General features: G+C 50.2%; 1 protein-coding gene and 1 long non-coding RNA gene across 32 annotated transcripts in view; one reads left to right on the top strand and one right to left on the bottom strand.

Annotated features, from left to right (window-relative positions):
* Window positions 1-24,979, top strand: part of TACC2 (transforming acidic coiled-coil containing protein 2) — a 203,795-nt gene that overhangs the window by 101,938 nt on the left and 76,878 nt on the right. For 27 of the 31 annotated variants that reach the window (XM_073240258.1, XM_073240270.1, XM_073240269.1 and 24 more), the window contains one exon: window positions 4,929-5,063. The exons of the other annotated variants lie outside the window; for them this stretch is intronic. In XM_073240258.1, the coding sequence (XP_073096359.1) occupies window positions 4,929-5,063 (135 nt within the window). The remainder of the gene's footprint in view (window positions 1-4,928; window positions 5,064-24,979) is intronic. 31 annotated transcript variants of the gene reach the window in all.
* Window positions 8,959-24,948, bottom strand: LOC140850333 (uncharacterized). The gene is made up of 3 exons (XR_012132983.1): window positions 24,566-24,948; window positions 23,861-23,982; window positions 8,959-22,393 (listed from the first exon to the last, which is right to left on the bottom strand). It is a non-coding gene; the product is annotated as an uncharacterized lncRNA (long non-coding RNA).

The raw sequence follows: 24,979 nt of genomic DNA, 5'->3' as shown, positions 1-24,979 counted from the left end.
GCTCTTGCCCCATTACACGATCGTGTGCACTCAGGGATTGGAGGAGAAAAAATCAAGAGGCCTGTTGTGCTAATACCTTCCAGATGGTGATATGAAATGGGAGATAAGCTGCTGTTGCCCATCGGGCCTGACAGGATGTGATATGTTTGGCTTGTACCTTGGGGTCGTTATCACCTTCCCGTGACAGCCAGGGTCACTCTGGTGTTTGTCCTTGTCCAGGGCTTCATTTGGCAACTCCAGCTGATCTCTCCATTCAGTGAGGGAATCTGCCAAGAAGGACTCAAAAGCCCTGAACAGGGGAATCAGAAGTCAACAGTTGTTGCCAGCATCCCACTACTGCTGGACTTGTAGGGCTAATGGCCTGAATGCCAGCCTGGAAGCCACAGTCTCTGTGTTTCTCAGGTCCACTGCGGGTGGAGACTGTAGCCAAGTCATTTCTGGGACCAGTCATTGTTTCTGAGGACCTTGGTGAAGTACCAAATCAGGAATGGCACTCTCTGACCCATTACTTAGTGGCTCCCTGGGATCTGTGTTGAGAAGGATTCTGAGATCTTGTCCAGGAAAGAAAGCTTTGATTAGTAAGTCACGTCTGTCTGCTGAAAGCATGGTGGATTATGTGCCCTCTTTCTGTTAACTCTTTTAAAAAAAAAAGCTTAAATTAACATTTCCTCATCCTGCAAATATATGAACACTGTGAATTTAAATTCAGCTTCTTTGTTATTCCAAATCAAGCTTGGAAAACATTGATTAACTCCTTAAATGGGAAAAGGGATCTAGGACTTTTACAACTAGAAAGGAAATCCTATGCTCTACCCTGGCCATTCTCCAGGGGAGGAGATCAAGGACAGGAGGGTGAAGTCCAAGGAGAGTGCAGGTGTGTGGACCCATCTCCGCAGGCTGGGCAGCTGTCCGGGAGTTCCCAGTGAGGGCTGGGAGTGGTGCTGGGCAGGGCCACGGTGACTCCCTGAGAGTAGTATCTTTAATAAGGTCACAGCTGGTGGTGGGTTGAACTGTCCTTACCTGCTTCTTACCTCTGCTGTAGCAGCCTCACCCTCTGGAAGCTGTGGGGGAGTTAGAGGGACCCTATGGAAGTTCCTCCTTGGGGACAGGAACTAGGGCTGGCTGCACGGGTGTGCGGCCCAGGCAGCTGCCCAGGGCCCCGCTCAGCAGGGCCCTGTGTCTCGGCCTGTGTCCTGCTGTGGCCTCTTGGAGTTCCTGATCCTTTCGGAGCACAGGGCTCTGCCTTTTCACTCCGCATCCATCTCAGTCCAATTTGCCCGCAGATTGGGTTGTGATACTGCCTCAGACATTTGGACTCTGGGGTTCCAAGAAGACAGGACAGCTGTCCACTGACAGGGGCCTGAATGTTTGGAGGCCAGGGGCAGGAGGGAGGGAGCTGCCATGTGTGGTGCCCTTGTTCTGTGCCTGCCAGAGACCGCAGTGGTTGGGACTCTAGGAGGAAAGGACACCTTAGCAGAAAATGGGATACTCAGTGGTTGGGGTCCAGCCCAGCCTGGTGGTCCAGGGGCATGGTTACCCCATCTGGTTTGGGGGCTTCCTTGTCTGGATGGCACCTAGGAGGGGGTCTGAGAGAGGCAGGTGGGCATTCAGGGACAGGGTCTGCTTGAGCAAAGACACCGAGGCAAGAAACTGCCGAGCATCAGGGACCAGCCTGGGGGGTTAGGAGCAGGGAGAGGAGGGAGGGGACAAAGTTGGGGTGTAAGAGCCCGGTGAGCAAGGCCAGGGAGTGTCACCTGTATTCCAGAGGTTTTAAGCAAGAAGGTGACCTATCAGGATGCAAGTTGGGTCATTCTGATGTCTGAGAGGGATGGGTGTGAGGGTACAGAAGGGGGCAGGCAGAGTGGATGTGCAGAGCCCTGCTCAGAGAGGTGGCCAGGACACAGAGGACAGATGCCAGAAGGAGGAGGGAGATGACTTCATCAGGAAGGGGAGATGATGGGCCATGGAGGTGAGAGAACCCGAACAGTCAAAGGACAGCCTCAACTGCTGTGCCAGGACTGGCCATCCGGAGGTGCCACCAACCAAGCTGTGAAAATCGGGGGAAGAGGAGGTCTAGGAAGGAAGAGAGGGAGTTCAGCTGGGGACCCCGGGGCCAGGAGGTATCTGCGGGTGCCCGTTTGACAGAGCTGCGATCGTGAGTCACCAAGCGTTTCCCTGTTTTAGCCTGACCTCCCGGCTACCGGGGGTGGGCCAGCAGCAGGCTGGAGGCCAGGAGGGAGGGAAGGCTCCATCTTTAAAAGAGCCATAGAGTCATCTGTTTGGGGCCTTGGCTAATGGAGCAGGCGTGGCCAGGAGGGTGGGGCCGGCAGTGGGGCCAACAGAAGGAGGGGTGCAGGGGGCTGGCACCACAGGTTGCAAGAGCTACTGAGCTGAGGGCAGCCCCAGGGTGTTTTCTGTGGGGAAATGCGTGCAGCAGGGGACACCCTCAGCAGTGGGTGATTGCCACTGGGCTTCACCCTTTGGAGGTGGCCTTGTTCTGAGGCCACAGATCCAAGGCACTGTCCCCCCTCACTTTCTCCTGGAAGGGACAGAAATCTTTCTTGCACTTTGATAGAGAACTCTTAAAGTAACAGAAGCACACACTTTTATCACCTGTCCTGTTTGCATTCCTAAGTAAAATCTTCATGGGGTGTGCAGAGGAAGGTGCAGGGCCGGTAGAAAGCCAAATTTTAGACTGGTAGTTTGAGTTTGTAAGTGGCCTATTCACTACATACGAGTATGGGTAAAGGTGGGCTCCAAGGTATGAACATGGCTCTCTTAAGGAGCTTAAAAATCCCCGATAGTTTGCATGATTCATTTTAAGCCATTCCTTTACAAAATATATTATTTCAGCCACTGTCCAAGTTGGTATAAATAACAGTTTGAACAGCGGAAGCGTCACTTCATCTGTTAGACCCACTTTTAGCTTTTGCCAGTTTCAGTCCAAACACTTACTGTCATTTTTGTTCACCTGCGGATTGGCCCCTCTCCGCGCTTACCCCGAGCATTACTCTCTGGTCTCTGTTTTTCTCCTGTTGCCAAGGGGAAGATGACAACCCAGGTTCCTGCTCTGCCTGCGCCTGCAGCGCCCGGCCTGGTCCCAGCGGGTCGGACACCCTGGTTCCCCCTCTGCCTGTACTGAGTGCTCATTGTGGGTGGCCTGGCTCAGTGCTGGGGTGAACATGACGGATGTGGCTCCTGTCCTCATAGAATTCAGGGTTTGGTCCCCCCAGTGGTCTTCAAGTCCTCAGTGATCCGTGTCACCAAGGAGTGTAGGTGTCCAGGTGGATACTAGGGAGTCCATTAGAAAGCAAACATGGAGGTGTTAAGGATTTGGCCCCTGGGTTCATGTCCCGGCTCCACCATCTACTCGCTCTGTGACTTCGGCTGAGTGGCCTCACCTTTCTGAGCCTTAGTTTCCTTCTCTCTAAAGTTGGGATGATGGCATTTGCCTCAAAGGATTGTTCTGAGGGTTGCCTGCGGCCGTATATGTCAGGCATTTAGCACAGGACCAGACAGCCAGGGCTGAGCACGCGGACTGGCACCCAGACAGGGTGCACTGGACCAGACAGGACTGAGCACCCAGTGGGGGTGAGCTCCTGCTGTTTTGTAGCTGTTGGTCAGTGATACCCAAGCCAAGACGTGGAGCTGAGGAGTGGCTGGCCCAGCGAGTGGGGAGGCTGCAAGCCCGGGAGCAGCACAGGTGGGACTGAGGGATGCGGGCAGGTGAGGGCAGTGCAGGTGGGGTTGCGGCAGAGGCTGCCTGGCAACACCTGCTTCGCTTCCACACGGACCTGGCGTGAGACTGAGGACTCTTTCAGTGGGTGGGGTGCCATGGCAGCTGTCCTCCACTCAGGAAGCCAACTTTGCAGCTGGAGTTGGGGGAGATGGAAACCAGCAGAACATACGGACACAGAAGCCCAGATGTCCTGCATTTCTGCAGTCTGGGGGCTTCCTGCAAGTGTTGACTCCCAGAAGGAAGGAGGGAACCCTCCACCAGAGGGCTCTGAAAACCCAAGCCCTGGCTCCCCAGGTTCTCAGGTAGGGTTTCAGGCTCTTGGTGCTGAGTCACGTAAATGGTAGCTTGGCCACCTTCACCCCTGCCAGCTTCCCTGTAGACGCGCTATGGACAGCTGGAGAGGCTGGGAGGGCCAACCCAAGCTGTTCCCAAGCTTTAGTCTGGGGACAGCATTGCCATCTTCCTTGTTGCCAGAGGGGAAAATCAAAAATCAAAACGTGTTTTGAGCTCCAATCCGTGTACCTTTTAAAGGCTTCTGAGGGTGTATTTGCACGTGGCTGTCCTTCCTAACTACCTTCTGTACCCCAGGGGTCTCCCTGCACTCTGGGCATTTCCCTGTCTGTCCAGCAGGGGGCACTCACCCATCGAAGGAGGGACATGGCTGTGCTTTACAAACCCTTCACCAGGGCACAGAGGCCAGACTGATCCCGGGGGCAGGGTCCTTGATTTCCCGTCAATCTTTTCATGTTGACTTTTCTCAGCCTTGGATTTTGGTGGATATATCCTGGGAAGTTTGCAAAGCTGTATTGTAATTCTCAGCTCACAGAGTGTTATTGCCTATAAAAAATTATTAGAAGTAATCGCACAAAAGTCCCCTCCCGCAAACAAAAATCAACCAAGACAACTCACAGAGTGTCGGAAACACCCAAGCTGTCTCATCAAAGAAACCCCCAGGTTCTGCCTGACTCAGAAGAAATTCACAGCCTGGCCTGGGGGCTGCTGCCTGGAGGGGGGGGCCTCCACTGTGTCTAAGTGGCAGCCCCAGGGAGTTGGGTGTGGAGTTGAGGGAAGCTGGGTCTTTAAATAGCCCATTCCATATGTGGGGTGGGTGGGTGGGGTAAGGGGGCCTGATGAATGGGCCGTTGATGAGCTGAGTTCCACTGGGAATAATTCTTCTCTGTGTCCTCAGCATCTCCCCAGCTGCGGCCCATGTGGATCTTGTTCTCCCAGCCTCAGAACATGCGTCTTTGCCTTTTGCCCCAGATGGTGATGGAGTAGAAGCTTCCGCTCCCTCCTTCCAGAGTCTGACCGAGGATGTAAGCAGGTATTGTACAAAACTCTCCCTCCACAACCACTGCCCCTGGAGAGGAGCGCCTGGCAATCTCAGTGAGATGCATTTGGAGTGGTGCCGACAAGGCTCTGACGATTTGGACCGGGGGTGCCCCGTGTGATCATTTGGGCTGTGGCCCATCTGGTTTCCCCCTTGCAAGTAAGCCATCATATGGCTGGGAAGGTCCCCTGTGTGAGCAAGTGTATTACCAGGGTTCTCTGGGCAATCGGAACCACTAGGATGTATATATACATTCAGAGAGGAATTTGTTTTAAGGAATTGGCTCTTGTGAATGTGGAGACCAGCAAGCCCAAAATCGGCAGGGCAGGCCAGCAGGCTGGAGCCCCTGGGAAGCACTGATGCTGAAGGCATCTGCTGGCAGAATTCCCTCTTCCTTGGTCCCCCAGACCCCATTTATTAATTCAGTCATTTATTTACATCAACGTGCACTCATGGATATCTATTTGATCCTTTGGATTATAATACCATACTACTTTTATTTTGTCACTCCAATTGTTTCAGCCTAGGCCTTTGGGCCATTGCCCCTAGGGTTTTATTTTAGGAGGGTCCAGAAGCCCTGAGGCTGCAGAGATATGACCACATTTGCATTTTAAAGGATCCCCCTCTCTGCCTGGCAGGGCTGTAGTGATTTCAGGCCTGACCAGGGCTCCCATGCCCTGCAGGCCTGGCGGGGATCAGGGACAGCTGTAGTTCCATCCTCCACAATGCCTGCAGGCTTTGCTAACTCCACTCTCTCCCTGGCTGTTTTTAGCCACAGGGCCATGGCCTGGGTCCTGGGATCCCTATGAATCTTGACTTTTTCCCTCTCCAGCGGATCCCTGGAGGTTTTCAAAGCAAATTTCAAAAATGCGCACATGGAAATTTCATTTCACTGAAATGGAAATTGTTATTCCTGTGCCTGGGCTGGAGTCTGAGGCCCCCTGTTGGTCTTCTGACTTGGAGTTGCCTTTTCCATCCAGGCTTCTCTCTGGAGCTGTGTGTTTGCCATGCAGTGGCGCCTGCAGTCCCCGGGATGTCTGTGGCTTTGTCTTCCCCACTTGGGGCTAGGAGGGGAGCAGAGGGGGCAATGAGAGCTGATGTCTTGACAAAGAAAGCCCCGGGCGCATCTTATTAACATGGACAGATGTTGTGTTCTTGCAAGCAGGCTGGTGGCTTCCTGCCGTCTCCTCCTGCTCCTAATGGCAGCTGTGGAAATGACGACACAATCCCACATTTCCTGTGCAAATGGCTTTACTGTGGGAGTTTTCACACCCTCTCCCCTCCCCCTTGCCCCTTGGTAATCATTAGGTCACAGGCCTTGGGGAGAACAGATGTGACTTTGAGAGGGGCCATGGGGAAAAGAGAGAGCTTCATTTCGCTGCTTCCCAACCCTGCTGGAAGCAAAGAGCTCGTCCCGGAAGGCACACTGTCCATGTGGTGGCCAGGCTTCTGACAGGCCTTCGCTTCTCCTTGAGCACCGCCCTTCTGTGGCCTCTGTGGTCAGCAGACACCCGGACCTACTGGAGCTGTTTGGAGAGCATTATGTAGCAGTTTACTAAGCTCTAGGAAGCGGAAGACAGGGAATCTGATGATAAAGAATTTCCAGGAATGCAAGTCAAAAGCCCTCACTCATGCCAAGGCAGCCACAGCTGACCATAGGTTTTTGGACCCTCGGGAGACTTGTGACAAAGATCCTTGTGTGTCCATGCGTGAACCTGAGCAAGCATCGTCCCTGTTCAGAGCTGACCTCTCACTCTGCTTGCTGGGGACAGCTGTCCCTGTGGAACTGGTAACTTGGAAACCTGGCCAAGGGCTGCTAGGATAGACCAGAAGGAAGGTGCCGGGGAGGCAGCCAAGCTACTTGCAGGGAGGAAGCTGGTTCCATGCTGATGCAGATGGCCCAGGGGACTGCACCCCTGAACTGTAACCTCGGGTGGGGGCAGGCAGTCCTGGCTCACTGGGGTCTCTCCCACCCCTGCCCACCATAGGTGGCCCCAAATTGCTCCCATCAGCACTTCTCCTGGACCTGGGAGCAGAAGACAGGAGACAAGCGCAGGCTTTCTCCCTGACTGCACCTAGGGTGGTGCCCTCTTCCCCCCAGGTCAGACAAGTTGCAGCCCTTGAAAAGGGACTCATTTCCACTCGGCTCAGGGATTGATTTTGTAGGTGGTGTTGAGACCTTCCTCTGTGTTCAAGATAGTGGGGTTGCTGATGCTGACACTGTCTGGTGATGGGACACTACACAGAGTGTCTAATCTGGGGTCTACTCGGCCTTGTCCCTTATTTACAGAAGCCACATTTCATTGCATCCTCCTGTCTTCCCAAGGCCTACTCCGCAGGGCTGACTGGGTGTGGACATGTTGCAGAGTGTCACCATCCAGGCGGGACCAGCAGAGGCCATCCAACCTGGGCCCCCTGGCTCTTGGTCAGTCTCACAGATGGAAGCCATGTTTGGGCAGTTGCGGAGCCTGCTGGTGTTTGCTGGAAGCTCCACCTTGCTGGCTTCAGCAGGGGGAGCACAAGCAGAGAGCCGGTCCTTCCTCTCCGCGGAGTCCAGTAGGGAAGGTGGCCTCCTTAGTATGGGTGCAGCCAGGGTGGAGGGGGCAGCACCCATGATGCCCCACCTGCAGTTCTTACTCCCTCTTCTGGGAGCAGGCAGGGCTCCCCTGGCCCAACTCATTGGAGCCCAGCTGGGAGAAGCAGCCAGACTCCGGCCTTGTGACCCCACCTGGGCCGGAGCCCCAGGACCACTGGGGCAGCCTGGAAGGGAATCTGACCTGACGAGGGGTTCCATGCCGAGCAGATGGTGCAGCGGGGCTCTGAGGAGCCAGGGGGGGTGTGGTTGGAAGCATGCAGTACTGCTCCCAGTGGGGGTGGGGAGGTGAGGGTGCTGCGGGCCTTGGGGGGGCCTGCCCTCGAGTCCCCGTGTGCCCTGGCCCTGTGTTGCTTGCTGGCCACTTAACGATTTTAAATTTTTGCACTTAAGGAGGCTGCTTTTCTTTCAAACCATGAAATGCCTTTGAGCCCCTGACTCAACTTGAGGTGCAAAGCGGGGTTGTCAAGAGCAGGACTGGTCACAGAGCCCCAGGAGGAAGTGGCGAAACCCCCAAACCAAGCCAGGACAGCACCAGGGCCTCAGGGAGGTAGGGTGGGAGAGGGGCTTCTCCCCAGAACATCCCCAGCTCAGGGAAGCTGCTGCCTTGGTTGGTAAGTCATTTTCTACGTGACTCATGAGGTGTAGTCACAGGCCTGATGCTGTCAGCAGCAAGAAGTGACAACCGCTCTAAGGGACCATGCGGTATGGTCTTCTGTTTTGTTTCCATCCATCCCCCCATCTGCTTAGCATGCTTGTCTTGGGTGGGTTTGGTGCCATGTGCCAGGTTTGATGTGGAGCCGGGGAAGGAGCATACAGTTGGAGAGACTTGCCCGAGCCCATCATCTGTGTGGCCTTGGACAAGTGCCCTGGCTACTCTGAACCTTAGTTTAACCCATCTTTAAAATGAAGTGCCCACATCTCGGAGTAGTTGTGAGAAGTAAGTGAGGTATATGAAGCATATAGCTCGGTGCCTGACACCTATGAGGTAGCCAGTTAACACTGGGTCTCCCCTAACATCCAGCGGTACTGGGAGTACTGGGGGAAAGAAGACGGACAGAGGTGGCTGTTCTGTGGACAGACAGCATATGTAGCATGTGAGCTCTCCTGCAGAGCAGAGAACAGAAGGCCCTGGAGAAAGGAGCATCTGACTGCCTGGAGAAGCCAGTGTGCCCCCTGGGTTTTCCAGCACGAGTAGGTGTTTGCTGAGGGTGAAGGAGGCGGAGGTACTTGGGGGAGGGTTGGGGAGGTTGGGGGACTGCTGGGAAGACACAGGCGGTTGGGGGCAGAGCCGTGAGGTCAGTGGCAAGAATGGCAGGGGGTCGTCCGATTTGGAGGGACCTGCTGCCAGACCAGGGAGTGTGCTGGGACCCACAAAGTGAAAGGAAAACCGTCTGCCCTTTTGAAGCAGGGAAGAGTCAGGACCAAATTCAGTCTGGGGGAGTATCTCTGGTGGCCGAGGGGAGGGTGCATGGCGAGGAGAGGCTGGAGGTCCAGACCACTGGAGGTTATTACCATAGGCCAGGAGGGAAGGGATAGGGGCCCAAACTAGTGTAGGGGCTGTGGGGGTGGAGAGCTTCTGAGTGTCTTTTAGGCTGAATTCATTCATTCACTCATTCATTCATGAAAGTTTGTTGGTCTTCAGCTCTGTGCAGGTTGAGGCTGGTGTTGGGGAGGTAGTGAGACCCCCCACAGATGTGGGCTGCAGTCTTCTGCCCGGGCTGTGCAGTGTCAACTATCCCTGGGCTGGACTGGTTCTGGGCAGGGCCTCCCAGGACCCTGGGCTTAGCACCAGCACTTCCTCCCGTGCTGCAAGGCCGCAGCTCACGCTGGAAGGGGTGTAATTCCCCACGTGGTCCCACCGAGCATGGAGCCCCTGGTGTTTTCTCCTGGCTAAGAGCCAAAGGACAGCCCACTCTGTGGAGACAACTTGCCCGCCTTGTGTCCCACCTCAGTGCCCCTGTGCCTGATTCTGTTTAAAAACACACCTCATTGACATGGTTGCCTGGTGGCCAGCCAAACCACAGGGACTGGCAGCCTTTCTTAGGTTTAGATAATGGGGCCCCCCTCCCATTACTCACCCTCCCTGGTTTTATTGTCATCATTTAATGAATGGGAAAACTGAGGCCCAGGGAGGTCAGGGCCTCACCCAAGGTCACAAGCTTCTAGAACAAAACCATGGTGGGAGCTTACTGGGTTGGGTCATTTCAGCAGACGCCTCCAGGAAGCCTGCCAGTTTCTAACTCTTGAACCAGGAATTCCCAGATTGGTGTCTCAGAGATGCTGACAGTCAGTAAAGCAGGAGCCCAGTCCTCCCCAGGACAAGGGCATTTCTTGCTTTTCCACGCAACAGCCCCAGAAGCAGCTGCAGCTGATATGTGTTCAGCGCTTGCTGTATACCTGGCTCTGCCGTTCTCGGAACTGGTCTTATGTCCTCTCAGTTAAACCTGCAATGTCCATGTTGGTGGGGAGGTACAATTATTATTTCCATCGTACAGATAAGAAATCTGAGGAAGAGGGATTAAGTAACTTCTCAGAGTCCATTTATGGATTCAGGTAAGTGAAAACTTTGCCCAGTTATCCATGAATCTTTTTTACTTATGTATCTGAGGAAGGGAGTTTGATTCAAACCTCACTCTTGGGCACATGACCTACCCTCAAATCACACAGAAACCCTGACCTGCTCCTGGGGAGGGTGTTGGGCTGAGGGGTGCTGAAGAGTGTGGCTCTAGGCTTTGCCTGTGATGCTGTGGGAAGTCCTAGCCCTGGGGATTATGTCACCAGTTCTCCTTAAACTCTGGCCTCAGGTGGAAAGAATTTTGGTTTGTGCCTCTCTCTGTGTCTCCAAGTGCAGGCCTGGTCATCCATATGCCCATCCCTATGGGGGATGTGAGGGCCTCCATGTGCCCAGCACTGGGCAGAGCTTCAGGCATTCCGTGCAGGCATGGCCTCAGCACCCCCAGGAGCTGACCTCGCCTACACCTGATTTGTAAGGAGAAACCCGATGCTGGCAGTGCCTGAAGGTTGGGGGCGCCTACCCTAGATGGAAGGAGTCAGAGCAGGCCCCCCCGAGAAAGAGACTGTAACCTCCTGCCGTAGCGTGCTGAGGGGGCAGAGGCCTGCTCCCAGGCTGGGCAGTCTCCGCACCTCGGAAATGCTCATGTAAAGCAGGAATCTTTTACCCCTTTCTGGATTAAAAACTTGAGGGGTGCAAAAAAATATAAATATATACCATGCACTTACTCTCTGTCAAATTTGTAAGTAAGCCGCCTCTGAAAACTCTTAGGAAAGCTAGTAATGCCTCTCACATATTTCCTTTAGGTCAGTGGGATGAGGCAGAAATTGGGTCAGTTTGCTGTGATTGTCTTCACATGGACAAATTAGTTCCTAAAAATCTGAGTATTTAGGGAAAATAATCCCTTGTCCTTAGACAGTTAAAAGCTCATTGCATCCATTGACAGGCAGGATGCAGGGGTATTTCACAGACAGACCTCTGGGATGGTTATGAAGAGGGGGAAATGTTACAGTTAGGGCATGGTAACACACATGTGCACACACACACGCCTACAGGCATGCACATGCCCTTATTCTGCCCTCAGACATTATGCTAATTACCTATCAGTAGATGTTCGTGGATGCTATTTCTGGCCCAACGGTTCTGGATTTCTGCTCTGTCACAGAGCCTGAGTCAGCATTTACGGTCCTCAGTGCCTGATTTCCACTGCTCTGCTCACAAGTAGGACAGTCCCACATCGGGCTCTTTGTCCCTGCCAGTCAGGCCAGGCCAGCTGACACTCGGCTTGCCCACTTGAATGGCTGCTGCTCCAGGTGCGGGTGCCCACTCTCAGTTTACAATGAGGGAAGGATCAAGAGCTTTAGAACTTCCAAATGTGCTTGTTTGCATTTTCATCTTGGAAGCATTTCCACCCCGAACGGCCTCTCCCATTACGTTTGGGTCGAACCTGAAGTTCTCAACCTGTTTCTCCCATCTGGCTTCAGAAGCCAGCTCTGCTGCTGATTTTGGCAGCTGGGAGATCCCCCATCTCTGTTTACACCTGAATGTTTTCCTTAAAAGGCCTCTTCTTCCTGGTACAAAGTGGCCTCTAAAACCAGTAAGCTTAAGCTCTAGAGGAACTCAGTGGATTAACGCATCAACATTCAAACCAAATACAGTATTTAAGCTCTTTAACAAGGACTGAAGCATTTTTATAGTGCTTATGGAATTTTCTGTTCTTGAAAATAACTCCCTGAAAAGGAAGGTGGATGACTGGTTATGTTTTATCCCAGACAGAAGCAATTACCTGGCCAGGCAAGTCAATTGGTTATCTCTCCCCAGATTTGAATGAAATTAGACTTTATTTCTAAGTACGAGCGTCAGCTTCAGAAGCTGGAGTTTTATCTGAACAAATGGCTACCTTGGGCAACCCTGCTTGTTTTTTGTGTATGATCTTAAACCTAGTTTATGAAAATAGTTACAGGAAGAGGGTCTGGATTAGCTAAAGAAAAAATTGTTTACTGAGAAAGGCCACTTAAAATGGATTCATTTAATGAATCAAAATTTTACGGTAGTAGTGGGGAATATGTAATTGGGACTTTCCCTTGAAAAAAGAAATGAAAAATTATGAAAATGATTTATTTTATATTTAACAAGATGCAGACTTTAATAACCATATGCTAATGTTCATAATGTGAGAAACACACTGGTCTAAATTCAATAAATGGACATGGAGACAAATAGAACAGCCGAGCGAGGCTTTAATGACGGTCTTGCAAGATTGGGTGTCTGGTGGGCAGGCACACCTGGGGAGTTTGGCGCCAATAATTTATCTCCTAATGCACGCGTCCCTCCCCTGGTTCCTCGTTGGCTGAGTACTACAGGTATCAGTCTTCCCCGAACGTTGCCTAAGCCCGTTATATCTTTCTTTTACATGTCTTATTCTTATTGGTAGGTTTAAAAAAACTCAAACAGGTATAGCCAGGCCCTTATCAATTCCCCCACCCCCACTCAGCCTGAGCAGCCCTTTGTTAATACCTTACTGTTAAAATGTTTAAACATCCTAGTGGGAATAAATCATTTAGGTTTTATACTCTTTCCTAACAGTTCCCCCTATTTTTATTTAAGAATTCCTGATTTTATTCCCAGTAATGTATTTTAATTTACGCTTGGTCTTTTCTCAAATTTTTCGAATCTTGTTTATGGCTGCTTCTGTAAGCTTTTGAGTCAAGCTTCTCACACAAGGGATGACACAGCATCTACAGCAGTTAAAACTCTCCCAACTGTAACAAGGGATGTTAAAACAGAGGCAACTATACTTTTCTATTTTTTTTAACTATCTTTCCAACCAGTCTGCAAAAGGGTCACTGATGCCAGAGTTTTCAGGTAATTCATTAGCTAAAGTGGTGAGTCCCTGTAGGGCTTTAGTAATAGTGCCATCAAGGGCAGTATTGTTTGGGATAAAAGTACAATATTTTCCTCCTAACATAACACAGACTCTTTTTTCTGCTAACATATGCTATTCTGTTTTCTCAGGCCATCCTGCTGGTAGCAACTAGTTGACTAGCTACTCTTTGAAGAGCATCTCTGGTATAGTTAATGATCTAATCTACATATTTGTTGATGGTGGACCACCAATACAGTGCCGACTCAAATCTTGCAGCTATTTGATTTATAGCTTTAAATTTATCAAAGACTCTTATTGAGTCGATGTATACATTTGACTTCTATGAACATTTTTTCATTGGGTGTGGAGAGAAATGCCAGGGTCAATGGAATGGCCAATTGGACTAAAGCACAAGTCCCAGTCTAAGTGGGTGGCAACGAGTAGCGCAGGTTCCCCTTTCTACAGTACCACCAAACATCCTCTCGGGCGATGCGTAATTTTGAGAAGTTGCCCTCTTTAGAGGCATTTAGGACATGGGTACAAGTCAGTAGTTCCCCACAGGAGTTCTGAAACCTTCCCCTTACCTAGAGAGGCACGAGGAGTGATTCATCTCCCTTATAGAAAAAGAGGGGATTGCCCTTGGGTCTGACTTCTTTAGGGCACGAAAGAGTAAAGACAAGCCCTTGCAAGTCTCATTTCCCCAAGCGTCCTTGTCCTGGTACAGGGCCAACATGCAGTTCATCCCAGTGGGGTCAGTGTCCCAGCAGAGGGGGAAACGGGACCACCTGCGCCTGTGGCTGTCCAGCAGCACATGCGTAACAATCGCTTTTATTCAAAGCGAGTACTGAAAATTTAACCCACTCTACCCAGGCATTGGTGTCTCTATAACCTGTCTCTATTTCAAGAGTCTGTTTTAAATATTTTATCTCTGTTAACAGTAGCTAGTTTAGGGTCATTTTTGGGAAGCTCTGGCTCAATATTTCTCTCAGGATTGGGGATGGCCGCTATAGGTGAAGTCTTGCCTTTGACTAAATTAAGACTAAACCTTCCCACAGGATCTACTCCAATGACATCTGCACTGAGTCCATCTTGAGGTTTATGTATAGTAAATAAAAGGGGTTTACACTGTCTATCCTGGCAATTGTCAGGAGGAATTCATTTAGCTAAGTGGAGCTTTGTTTTTAAAGATTTTTCTACTGCATGAGGGGCTGTCCACTTTTGAAACTGGGTAGTCCACCAAACACTGCTCCACCTTAGACATGGGGCCTACTTGCCTTTTTTTATTCTATTACGATTTGTCCATTCAGGACAGAGATACTTATTATCTCTAGAAAGCTGTCTTTGGTCATTTAGGTCACCACAAGAGAGAACTTGACAAGCATCAAACCTAATGGTTTGGGGCTTGATGTTTTAGTAATATTACCAGTTTGACAGGATAACCAGGAGTTCCTTCCCATTTGAGGACTTTCTGCAACTTGCCTGTGAAATACTGTTAGAAGGATAAAAGTTAACATTTTTAGGTTCTTTTTAGTTTCAGCCTTAAGGGTTGGTTAGCCACCCGGGACACTTGCCAATTGTTTTGTCCCCAGATCCCCCAGTCAGTTTCTTTGGTGTAGTGAGTCCAACCCTTTCCAGCCGTCCTCACTGCCGTCTCCGCGGTCAGGAGCACTTGGGCGGGGCCTTCCCAGCTGGGCTGGAGTCCATCTTCTTTCCAGGATTTTACTAACACCAGGTCTCCAGGCTGGAAGCAGTGAGCAAAGAACTCAACTGGGGAAGTCTGGGTCCTTTCAGCTTGAAAGAAGATAAGTTAAAAGACATGGCCAGCACATATTCTGTCTTTTTCAAGTAAACTTGCTTTATATTTTAAAATTTGAGAATCTATTAGCCAGTGCCCAGCCCACTGATTAAGTAAGCATGACCCAAACCTGGTGAGGAGTACTGACCATGAGGGTTCTTCTGAGTTAATTTCCTGCTCTCTTCTACCAGTAAGGCCATGGCTGTGATGGCCTGAATGCATTCAGTCCATCTTCAAGAGACAGGGTCCAGTAGTTTAGACATAAAGGCCACTGGTTGTTTCTTTCCTCCCCAGGCTTGGGTCAAAACTTTACAGAGAACCTTGTTCAACAGTAACAAACTAGTGAAACGGCTTCTCTAATGATGGGAGTGCCAGGACTGGGGTAGTGACTAAAGATTGCTTTCAATTCTTCTAGAATTTGCAGTTCCACTGGGTCCATTGGAGAGGGTCTGGCTCCCCCTCTAACAATTTGAAATACAAGCTTCTAGCTTCTCTTCTAACACTTTTTGAGATTCTCTCAGTAATTCTTCTCTAGGTTTTTCATTCCATCTATCTAAATTCTGTAATTTCTTAGATATATCTGGCCAATTTTTGGTTACAAAATTGACTTTTAAAAGATCCTGTCCTACCTGAGCTTCTGGGTCAAGTCCTGAATACTTTCTCATCTGGTCCCTGAGTCTCTATGAAAATGCAGTTGGGGTTTCTTCTTTTTCTCATTGGACTTCAGTTTAGAAACATTTTGAGATCTTGGGGCCGATTCTCTAATTCCCTTTATAATTAGCCCTCAAAGATCCTGCATTTTTTAATTCTATCTCCTAGATTATTATTATCCCATCCAGGATCTACACTTGGGAACTTTTGTTCCACTGACTGGACACCCTGGCCCAGTGGCTGTTTTTGTTCCCAAATGGACACAGCAGCTCCCCTGATCACAGCCCCCCCTCACCACCAGGGAATAGGATATTCATGATGGACGTCAGTTCAACCTAAGTATATATATTAGGTCCCAGGAATTGATCTAGTGGGTCCACTAGGCCAAGGGGATCTTCTAGCAATGCTTACAACTTCTCCCCTCAGTACCTGTGAGGGGAGCATTAACAAGTTTCCTCTTGTCCTAGTGGGACCTCTCTCAGTGGAAATGTCTTGGGATTCCTGGTGGACTCCACAGAAGGCAAGGGAAACTCTAAGTCCTTCTTACATTGTTGAATCCAGGGAGAGGGAATTCTGGGGCAAAATACCTCTAAAAACTGAAATCAGTCAAAGGGAGAAATAAAGTTTAAAATCTATTTACTACTCACAAGCTGCAGTCTGGGGCCATTTCTCTTTCAGGCTCCAGCATCTGCCAAAAACCGACCCTCCCCCTCACCTCTCAGGTACCGGTAAGCCCTCCGTTGCCCAGGTAATCACCCATTGATATGGAGATGAACATCTCTCTACCCCTGAGCAAATGCACTAAAGCCATACTTCTTTCCACCTCTGAACGCCTGTTGATATGAGATATGAGTGGGGTGGAAAGAGAAAAAGGCCAGGAAAGTCTACTAAAAAGACCCAGAGATAATTAATTAAAGCTCAAAAGACAGGAGCAACTTGGCCTGAAATGTTTGAATATTCCTCAGATAAAGGAGAGTGTACCTCAGCATAGCCTATCTTTATTATGTTAATCATACAGGCCCAGCCTCTACTTTTTCTTAACTTTACCTATATGCTATTTTTTTTCTTTCTGAACTCAAATAGTCTGCAACCCAGGCAATCAATTCAGCATGCAGGTGCAGCTGTAAACAACATTGCAAACGGAGGAAGGATTCTACTCCAAAGATTGCATTTTAATACCCAGGAGGTCAAGAAGCAAGACCCTCCCTCAACTTACTCATTGGCAAACAGACAATAATTCTGCCCCCCTTGGAAGAAGGGCAGCCAGTCCTGATATGCTCCCAAACCAGGAAGCTGCCATCCTGGGAGGGGACTAAAAGTAGTAAATTTCTTGTGTTAAGCTAATTTTGCAGAATTACCTAGAGGACTGATAAATATGTGTCATCAAAGATACTTGAGACCATCTAACCAGTCTACACCTCCAGGTGCCGGCTACACTCTTAAAGAATCCTTAAAAAGGGAACCCCCAACCCCTGGGGTGCTCCTCTCTCCGAGGCCGCTAGCACCCTCAAAGTGCACAACCTTTTAACTTAAAACTTCTCTCTCCAACCTCCCAGGGTGCCCCTCCCTCCTGAGGCAGCCTCACTTTCTCTCTCCAAGACTAACTCAAAACTCTTACCCTGCCTCACCGCAGTGTCCCCGCCTCTCAACTCCCCACGGCGGCTGGGCTACGGCGGGGAAAGGGACTGAGGAAAACACACAACGCTCCCCCAACAGCAGGCTTGTCCTGGGAGGTCTCTTGTAGTTCCTCCCTAGCTTTCCCTTCTCTGGTGTTGAGGGGAAATAGGGGAAGCGCCCTTGGTAATCAACAGATTCCTCAGGTGAACTGGAGGCTTTATTACTATCAAAAAATAACTCAAACCTGGCAAAGCCAGTTTTCATCTGATCTAATTTTAATCCAGACAAAACAGCAAAATTTGATCATCTTCTGTTTGTCTTTAACTCGGTACAGGAGGCGTCCCCCCAGTACCGTAACCTTCACCCCAGCAGGCTATCTGGGGGGAATTCCAAGGGAGCTCATGTGGTTCCCTTTCTCTGCTTTCCTAGACCTAGAATTTGTATTTTGCATCCTTCAAGAGGTCCCTGTGTCTGAGATCTCTGTGTACTCAACCCCCCATAATGGAAGTTTCTTGCACACACCCCGAGATTACATGTCTCAGCCACACACACTCGACCTCTGAAAAATGCCCAACCACCAAAGCAGTACTTACAGCCCAGTTTTCCCACCTTGGCTCATGCATGAGGTTGCCTGGTTGCCGCCGTGCCTGCATTTTCTCCCCTGCGTCGGTCACGCTGTCTCTGCACAATAGTCTCGGGTCTGCCCTTGGATTCCGTGCAAAGGTGAGATGCCCAGACACAGCGGGCCGCGCAAAGCCAGGCAGGGTGCATCTTCCCACGCCTCTTGGGCCCTCACCTCACACAGGCAAGAGGATCCCAGACGAGCCCCCAAACTGTGCGAAACACACTCACTGGTCTAAATTCAATAAGTGGACATGGAGACAAAGAGAACAGCGGAGCGAGGCTTTAATGACGGTCTTGCAAGATCGGGTGTCTGGTGGGCAGGCACACCTGGGAAGTCTGGCGCCAATAATTTATCTCCTAATCCGCGCGTCCCTCCCCTGGTTCCTCGTTGGCTGAGCACTACAGGGTTCACAGTCTTCCCTGAACGTCGCCTAAGCCCGTTATATCTTTCTTTTACATGTCTTATTCTTATTGGTAGGTTTAAAACTCAAACAGGTATAGCCAGGCCCTTATTAATTCCCCCACCCCCACTCTCAGCCTGAGCAGCTTCCACCACGTGGCCCTTTGTTAATAATACCTTACTGTTAAAATGTTTAAACATCCTAGTGGGAATAAATCACATTTAGACTTTATACTCTTTCCTAACAATAATGAACCAAGAATTCTGGCCATATTTTTCTGCCAAATATTCGGGATTGCCTGTTCTTCACTTCACGTTTGACTCTTGTAGCTCAGGCAGAGTCACTTTTCCGGAAATACGCAAGGCTCAGAGAGTTTTCTGAAGGGCTTCTCTCAGTTCCTTGATCTTGACGTCCTCTTTGAAGCCACCTTCTTCCTCCTCCTTGGAAGTTTCTCTTCCTCCGTTTTCTTTTTCTTAGCGGCTTTGGGGTGGCTTTTGAGTAACTCCCCGGAACCAATTTCATTGACTTTATGGTGTCCTGCATCTTCTGCTGGTTTCGCAGTTTCCTTTGCAGTCGGTGGCTTTGTGTATTTTCCCTGACAGTCAGAGAGAGATCCACTCACTGGCAAGGGCTTTGAAGTTAGGATGAGCATTTGAAGACTGAGACCATAGGTGGCTGCTTTGGTGATGAATGTCTTCCTAACCCTGATCTGTGTGTCCCCTTGTGTAACCTTGTTACTGTGGAAACATGGGTGGTGGAGGAGACCTTCCTGCAGAGGGACAACTAGAAATATATCCTCTGGGAACTTCATTGTTTTCTGATTGTATCGATTGCTGGGGGAGCTGAGTAGCTGATATGCTTGCTAAAGTGGCCATATGAAATTGAATGTTGTATTGGTGGCAGGATAAAAATATGAATTGTGTAACTGAACACGATTGCTTTCCCTTTTGCTTTGGCTGTTGAGAAACTTTGAGCCAAATTTGCTGCTTATTCCAACCAGGGCTTGGGTAAGTACCAGGCAAACCTCACCCTTCTGGTTTTTACCCACCTTTTCTACCCAGATTTATTTTTTGCTCTCTTGAATTGCAAGCTTAAATCCTTTTTGAAACTAGGTAGGCTATATTTTCTAAAAAGTTGTCTCAAGAGTGTCTCCTACCATCTCAAAATAACTGAACTAATTTGGTAAAGAAGGATTCTGAGGATCTTATTTAGGGTTGTGGATGTGGTGTTTATGTTACTGATTTCTTTTTCATATGTGATGAGACATCTCAAAACTAACTTAACTTCTGCCTAACCCTGGTGTTTTCAAGGTCAGCCTTCCTTCCTTCCTTCCTTCCTTCCTGTAGGAAACAAAGATTAAAATTATATCCTGAATTTCAAAATGAAAGTGAGTCTCATCTCTATTGAATTTCTTTTCTAGCCCATTTTGGGTTGCCTTTCAGGGCTAACAGTAAAATCCTCAGCCTTCATCTTCTAATTATAATAGAATTGAAAGGATTTTTTTCCCCACAAAGAGTTGCGTTTGGAGCTGACCTTGCTTGAAAGGAGCTTTGAAAGATCTCATGTGTAAATACGGTGAAGGTGATGAGGAAGACATATAGTAGGTCAGCTGTTTTTAAGGGGAGAGGAAGAGAACTTTCTGGAAAAGTTCTTAGGCTCGTGCTTCAGCGTAAGAAAACCACAGGCTCCCAAGGGTGAGCATGTGAGGTTCAATGTTGGAGTGCAGACAACTAACAGAATGTCTGTGGCCCAAGAAATGGAGACACCTGATGATCTTATACCTTTTCTGGATAATCATAAGATTGGAGACTTTGCGAGGACCTTTCCCCATGCCCTCTGAGGTTTCATGCCCGTGTTTATGGACCTCTGGCTGTGCCTAGAGCATACAGCATGGCCAGAGAGCAGGGACACCAGATACAGGCAAAGAGACCCCAAGAGGCAAAAAGCCTCCAGGGTTCGTTTGCAACCAGCATACCCGGGACCAGGTGTACAGAGTAGCTTGTGGCCAGAGCAGGAGTGGCTCTGGCCTGGTTTAACTCTGCTCCGGCCTCACAAAACCAGCTTCTATCGGGTCTCCGCCTTTGCCTCTGAGTTCTGCTATGACTTTCCCTACCAAGGTTGCTAATGAAAGAATAAAGTTTTAAATGAGTAGTTAAAATAAAGAAAAAAAAAAAGCACCCAGGCTTAAATCTGCCAGCAGTGAGAGCATGGGAAGGTCTGTGGGCTGGGCGGACTGAACCTCCTAGGATCTAGCTGGGAGCTGGGACTTGATACCCAGGAAGAAGAAGCCGAGCCAGGGAAACTGAGGGGCACCTCCTCGCAGCAAGGTCACCGCAAGGTCACAGCGAGGACCCTGGCCCTGCTGAGTACAGGTTCGAGTGAGTGACAGGATATAGAATTGGGACTTTTTCTCAAAGGCAGCAGACAACTCTTAGAGCAAGCCTGAGTGACACAAAAGCTGTGTCTTCAAAAGCCCAGGAAAGAGGATCCCAGATCTATAAAAGTTGGGCCAGCAATGTGCCACTCTTGGCCAGCAGCCTGGTCCTGCTCGCTGGTTGGGTTTGTGGGTCTCAGGTTCATATTTACATGTGGTTGCTGAACTCCGGCCACACAAGAGGGCTGAAATTAAACAGCTCCCAGCTCTTAGAACCTTAGGAAAGGCCATGAACGAAGTGCTTGGCACAGCATTGTGGGCGTGGGGCTAAACTTTGGGGGCCTCGGATGGAGGAATGAGTTACAAGCATCAGAGCCAGGAGCCTATCTAAGGATTGGCTCCCTAAAGCAAGGTCCCATGGTTTGTGCAGCCTCCCCAAGCCCCCACCGTGGTGTAGTGACTAGTGGTGAAGGCCAGCGACTTGAAGAAACAGGACCCTGCCCGGGCCCATTCTCCATCTGTATTTACATTCCTAGTGCTCTCCAGATGGAATTTTCTGTGATCTGACCTACTTTCCTTTAGCGTGTGTGCTTGGGCTGATTAGCAGCGCCAGGTCCACCGGTCCTGTGTGGCTCCCCCAAGGCCGGAGGCAGAGGTGGAGCTGCTCAGAATTGTTTTCTTGGGGAGTCGGAGGTGCTTCAGATTATTCTCCCCTCTTGACTGCGGCTCAGTCCCTTGGACACTGGGATGTCAGAGTCTGTGCCACACGGTTTATCTCTCAATTAGGGGGTTGGCAGTTTTGCTCATCTTTCTGGTTCGTGTCAGTAGGGAACTTGTGAACAGACTCATCCTCTTCAACATCTGTAGCCCAGGCACATGTCAGTGCATTAATACATGTGGAACTGCTGTTTCAGAAATGAAGGGTGCATTCCTCAATTTATCCAGGTTGCTGGGGTGCCTTGGGGCCATCAGTAGGAGGGTTGGCACTGGAGCAGAACTAAGTAGGCTTAGATTACCCTCAGGGTCCTAGAATGTGTGTGCTGTGGCCGAGAGGCCCCTCAGAGGACAGGGTCTCACCGGGGCCATGCTTACAAGTGTTGGGCATCACTGCTTTGCTCCAGAGAACTAAGGCTCAGCCCTTGCGCCCCACGTGAGGCCAGGCTGGGGGCAGGAGTTTGGGCTGGGAATGACAAGGAGGTGAGGGAAGGGAGGAGCAGCAGGCCCTGTGAAGGCAGCGCCTCCCTGAACAAAGGTTGGGGATAAGCAGAGGGGATGGTAGGGCTGCGTCCTAGCCTCAGCTCCAGTTAATAACCTGGCCCCAGTGGGTGCTCAGCACAGGTTTGAATACACTGGGGAATCAGTGACTGTAATGCTACCTGCTTGCACTTTAATAATTTTGCTTGCAATTTAATAATAGATGGATTCTGTGTTTTCTTAGTGTATAAACTCGTGATTTGATCTTTGCAGAATGGCTTGGGCTGGGGTGTGGGGAGGGAGGAGGATGGGGAGGCAGTCAACAGGCAGGGTGTAGGGGGTGGCATCTGTTTGCAGCAGACCTTGTGGGTAACTGTAATCCAGGGAGGGTCTCAGGAGCATGCACACTGAGTTAAATGGCTCTGGAGTGCTGTTGTTTTTGAGTTTCCTTGGTTTGACTATAATAGTTTTTCTATTTTTTTTTCTTTTTGTTACTTGTTCTTCTTCATCCTGTCCAGGAGTCTTGGTCAGCTTGGGCTGCTATAACCAAAATACCATGGACTGGGTGGTTAAACAAAAACATGTATTTGTTGTATTTCTGGAGGCTGGACATCTGCGATCAGGGTGGGAGCATGGTCAGGTTCTTAGTGAGAGCCCTTCTCCTGGTGTCAGATGGCTGCACTCTTGCTGTGTCCTCACGTGGCAGAGAGAGTCAAAGAGGGGGACACACAGAGAGACAGACACACACACACACACACACAGATTATGGTCTTTTTTTATAAGGGCATTAGTCCCATGAGGACCCTTGTGACTTAAGCTAAGCCTAGTCACCTCCCACAGGCCCCAACTCCAAATACCATGGCACTGGGTTTTTGGGCCACCAAACATGGACTTGGGGGACACACACCTAAAGTCCACAGTGCAGCCCTTTTCCTTTCTAAGCACTATCCCTTTCCTTTTTTTTTTTTTTTTTTTACATTTCTGTAAGCTGAATTACTAGACAACCAGGTTTGTTTTAATTTATGTGTAAAGCATCAGAAGGTCTTCCATGAGGGTCTGAGACGTTCTTCTGTGAGTAAACTACACAAACTAGTAATGCATGGATGTCAGTGGCCTGAACTTCAAGGGTGCCCAGAGTGGATTTGTTGTGCCCCTTGTTCTTGGTTGGTGCTCAAGTGGTGCCAGTTTTCTTTCCTTATTTATAAGAAAAGTTTTCCCCCTAGTGCCGTGAAGGACTTAAGGAGGTATTAAAGGGAAGTGCCTTTATTAGAGTCCCAATAACCAAAAAGTTATGATGCAGGGACACTTTGCTTAATGGGCTGCCCCCACTTCATTAGCGGCAAACCCCAACCTGCTAAGGGTCAGGACACTTGGGTGGCTCCTTCACCTGTCATGAAAAAAAAAAGCAGGTGAGTTCTAACTGTGGGTCTTCATAGTTTCCCCATGTATTTTCCTAGTGCCAAGTTTGGCTGAAAAGCCATAACCTTGGTGCCCAGGGAAGAAGAGGTGACTTACCCCTAAATATTAAGTCTAGGTTAGTCCTTAGGAAATTTTCAGCTTCACATGGTAAGGTTCTCAGGACCTCCAACCGCGTGTGGGGCCTGAGAGGTCTGTTTTCTAACAAACAATCCCTTGGGGTGCTGAGAATGACAAGGTGAACAAGTTGCAGGATCCTTGCCACTGGCTGACCCCCAGTGCTGACAGTCAGTGATGGCCTCCTGCAAGGTGCTTTCCAGAGCAACTTCATCCAGCCACCCCCAGTTAGCCTCCCTGGGACACTGAGGCAACTGTTGGCTATTTTCATAGAAATGTAAAGGTGAACCTCAGTGCTCCCTGGAAACTTCATGTTGTGTTCCAGGAAATAATTTGATTTTCCAGCTTTTTGTTTGACACTCATCTTCATTAAGAGCAGAGGAAAGTCAGCTCACCGTAAAGCTCTAGAACTATCTTGATAGCATGAGCTGCAACCTCAAAGGTACCCGTGCAAACATCCCTGGCCACAGCTTTAGAAAATTCTCAGCATAGTGGAGGAAATTTTTAAATGTTTTGAGGAGTTTTGTTTTCATTTTATTTCTCTTTTGGCCATAATTTAGATGCATTTTAGGCTTATAGCACTGTGGGGAAAAGACATGCTGAGAAAATGTGGAAGTTTTCAACTTACCCCTCTGAGGTCCCACTGTAATTCAGTCGTGAGCTGTGTTTGGAACTCTGAATTCAGTTGCACTGAATGTAAAGCATGGAAAATATGGTCAGGTTCCCAGGTGTGACCCAAACCTCCGGAACCTATAAGGAGATGACATCCTTCTCTGGTAGCGTCTGGTGGGAAGACCCAGAGCCTAGGCCTTGGTGGTTTCTGAGCCAGCCAGAAGCCAGGTGGGGCGACCTGGCCAGCAAGGGAGTAGGGGTGGGGGCGTGGTGATCACATTTCTGCAGGCCCAGCCTGTTTACAATCACAGATATGGGCCGTTTGATTGCATGTCAAGCTGGCTGCCTTCTCCCTGGAGACCCTTGTATAGGAGGGGCCTTGCAGGGGCCTCTCAGCTTGCCTGGCCTGTTTGTTTAGGGTAAGCCTGTGCACAGGGCTTCTCTGTGGAGAATGCATCTGGTGGCTGAGAGGTGGGGTGCAGACCCTATGGCGCCCTGTACTTTTCTCCCCAACGTGCCCCACCCCACCTCCACCAATTTGTGAGCAAAGGTGTCCTTGGAGGCCCTGTGTGGCTCATTCAGGAGAGGAGTGGGGCAGGCAGTCCCTGGCATCTCCAGGGTCCAGGCCTCAGCTGGCTCCCCCCGCCTGAAGGAGGCAGAAGCGGGCAGTAGGACACCGTACAACACACCGCGTGCCCCTTTCCCACTGTGGCCTGTTTACCTGGTCCTCCAGCCGGCCCCCTGATCCTGGGCTGGGAGAGTCCATTTCCTTCCTCCTGGAGGGATGAGCCCGCCGGAGTGAGAACACCCCACTCTCCCTGTGGCCAGCCTGGCCGAGACCACCACGCCCCTCCCTGCCTGGGCCCCGCACTCGCCCGCCCGCAGTGCATTTGCATTTCGAAGCCACACAATGCGGGCGGCCGGGGCGAGGCTGGCGGAGGCTGGGGGAGGCGGCGGGGGTGCAGAGGGAGGGTCTTCGCCCTCCCTCCCCCGGCCGCGCTTCCGGAGCCAGCGATGGAGCTTTGTGAAGATGCGGGCGTCGGGGCTGCTCGGTGATGACATCACCGTGTCACACACTGGAGCCGGCTGCCGGGGGGCTTAAGAGCAGATCCGCTCGGACCACACCGGCGCTCAC

The sequence above is a fragment of the Manis javanica genome, chromosome 7 (assembly GCF_040802235.1).
Source record: "Manis javanica isolate MJ-LG chromosome 7, MJ_LKY, whole genome shotgun sequence".
NCBI classification, from domain to species: domain Eukaryota; kingdom Metazoa; phylum Chordata; class Mammalia; order Pholidota; family Manidae; genus Manis; species Manis javanica.
The sequence above is the reverse complement of the archived record's forward strand: the minus strand, read 5'-3'. Positions and strand labels throughout refer to the sequence as shown.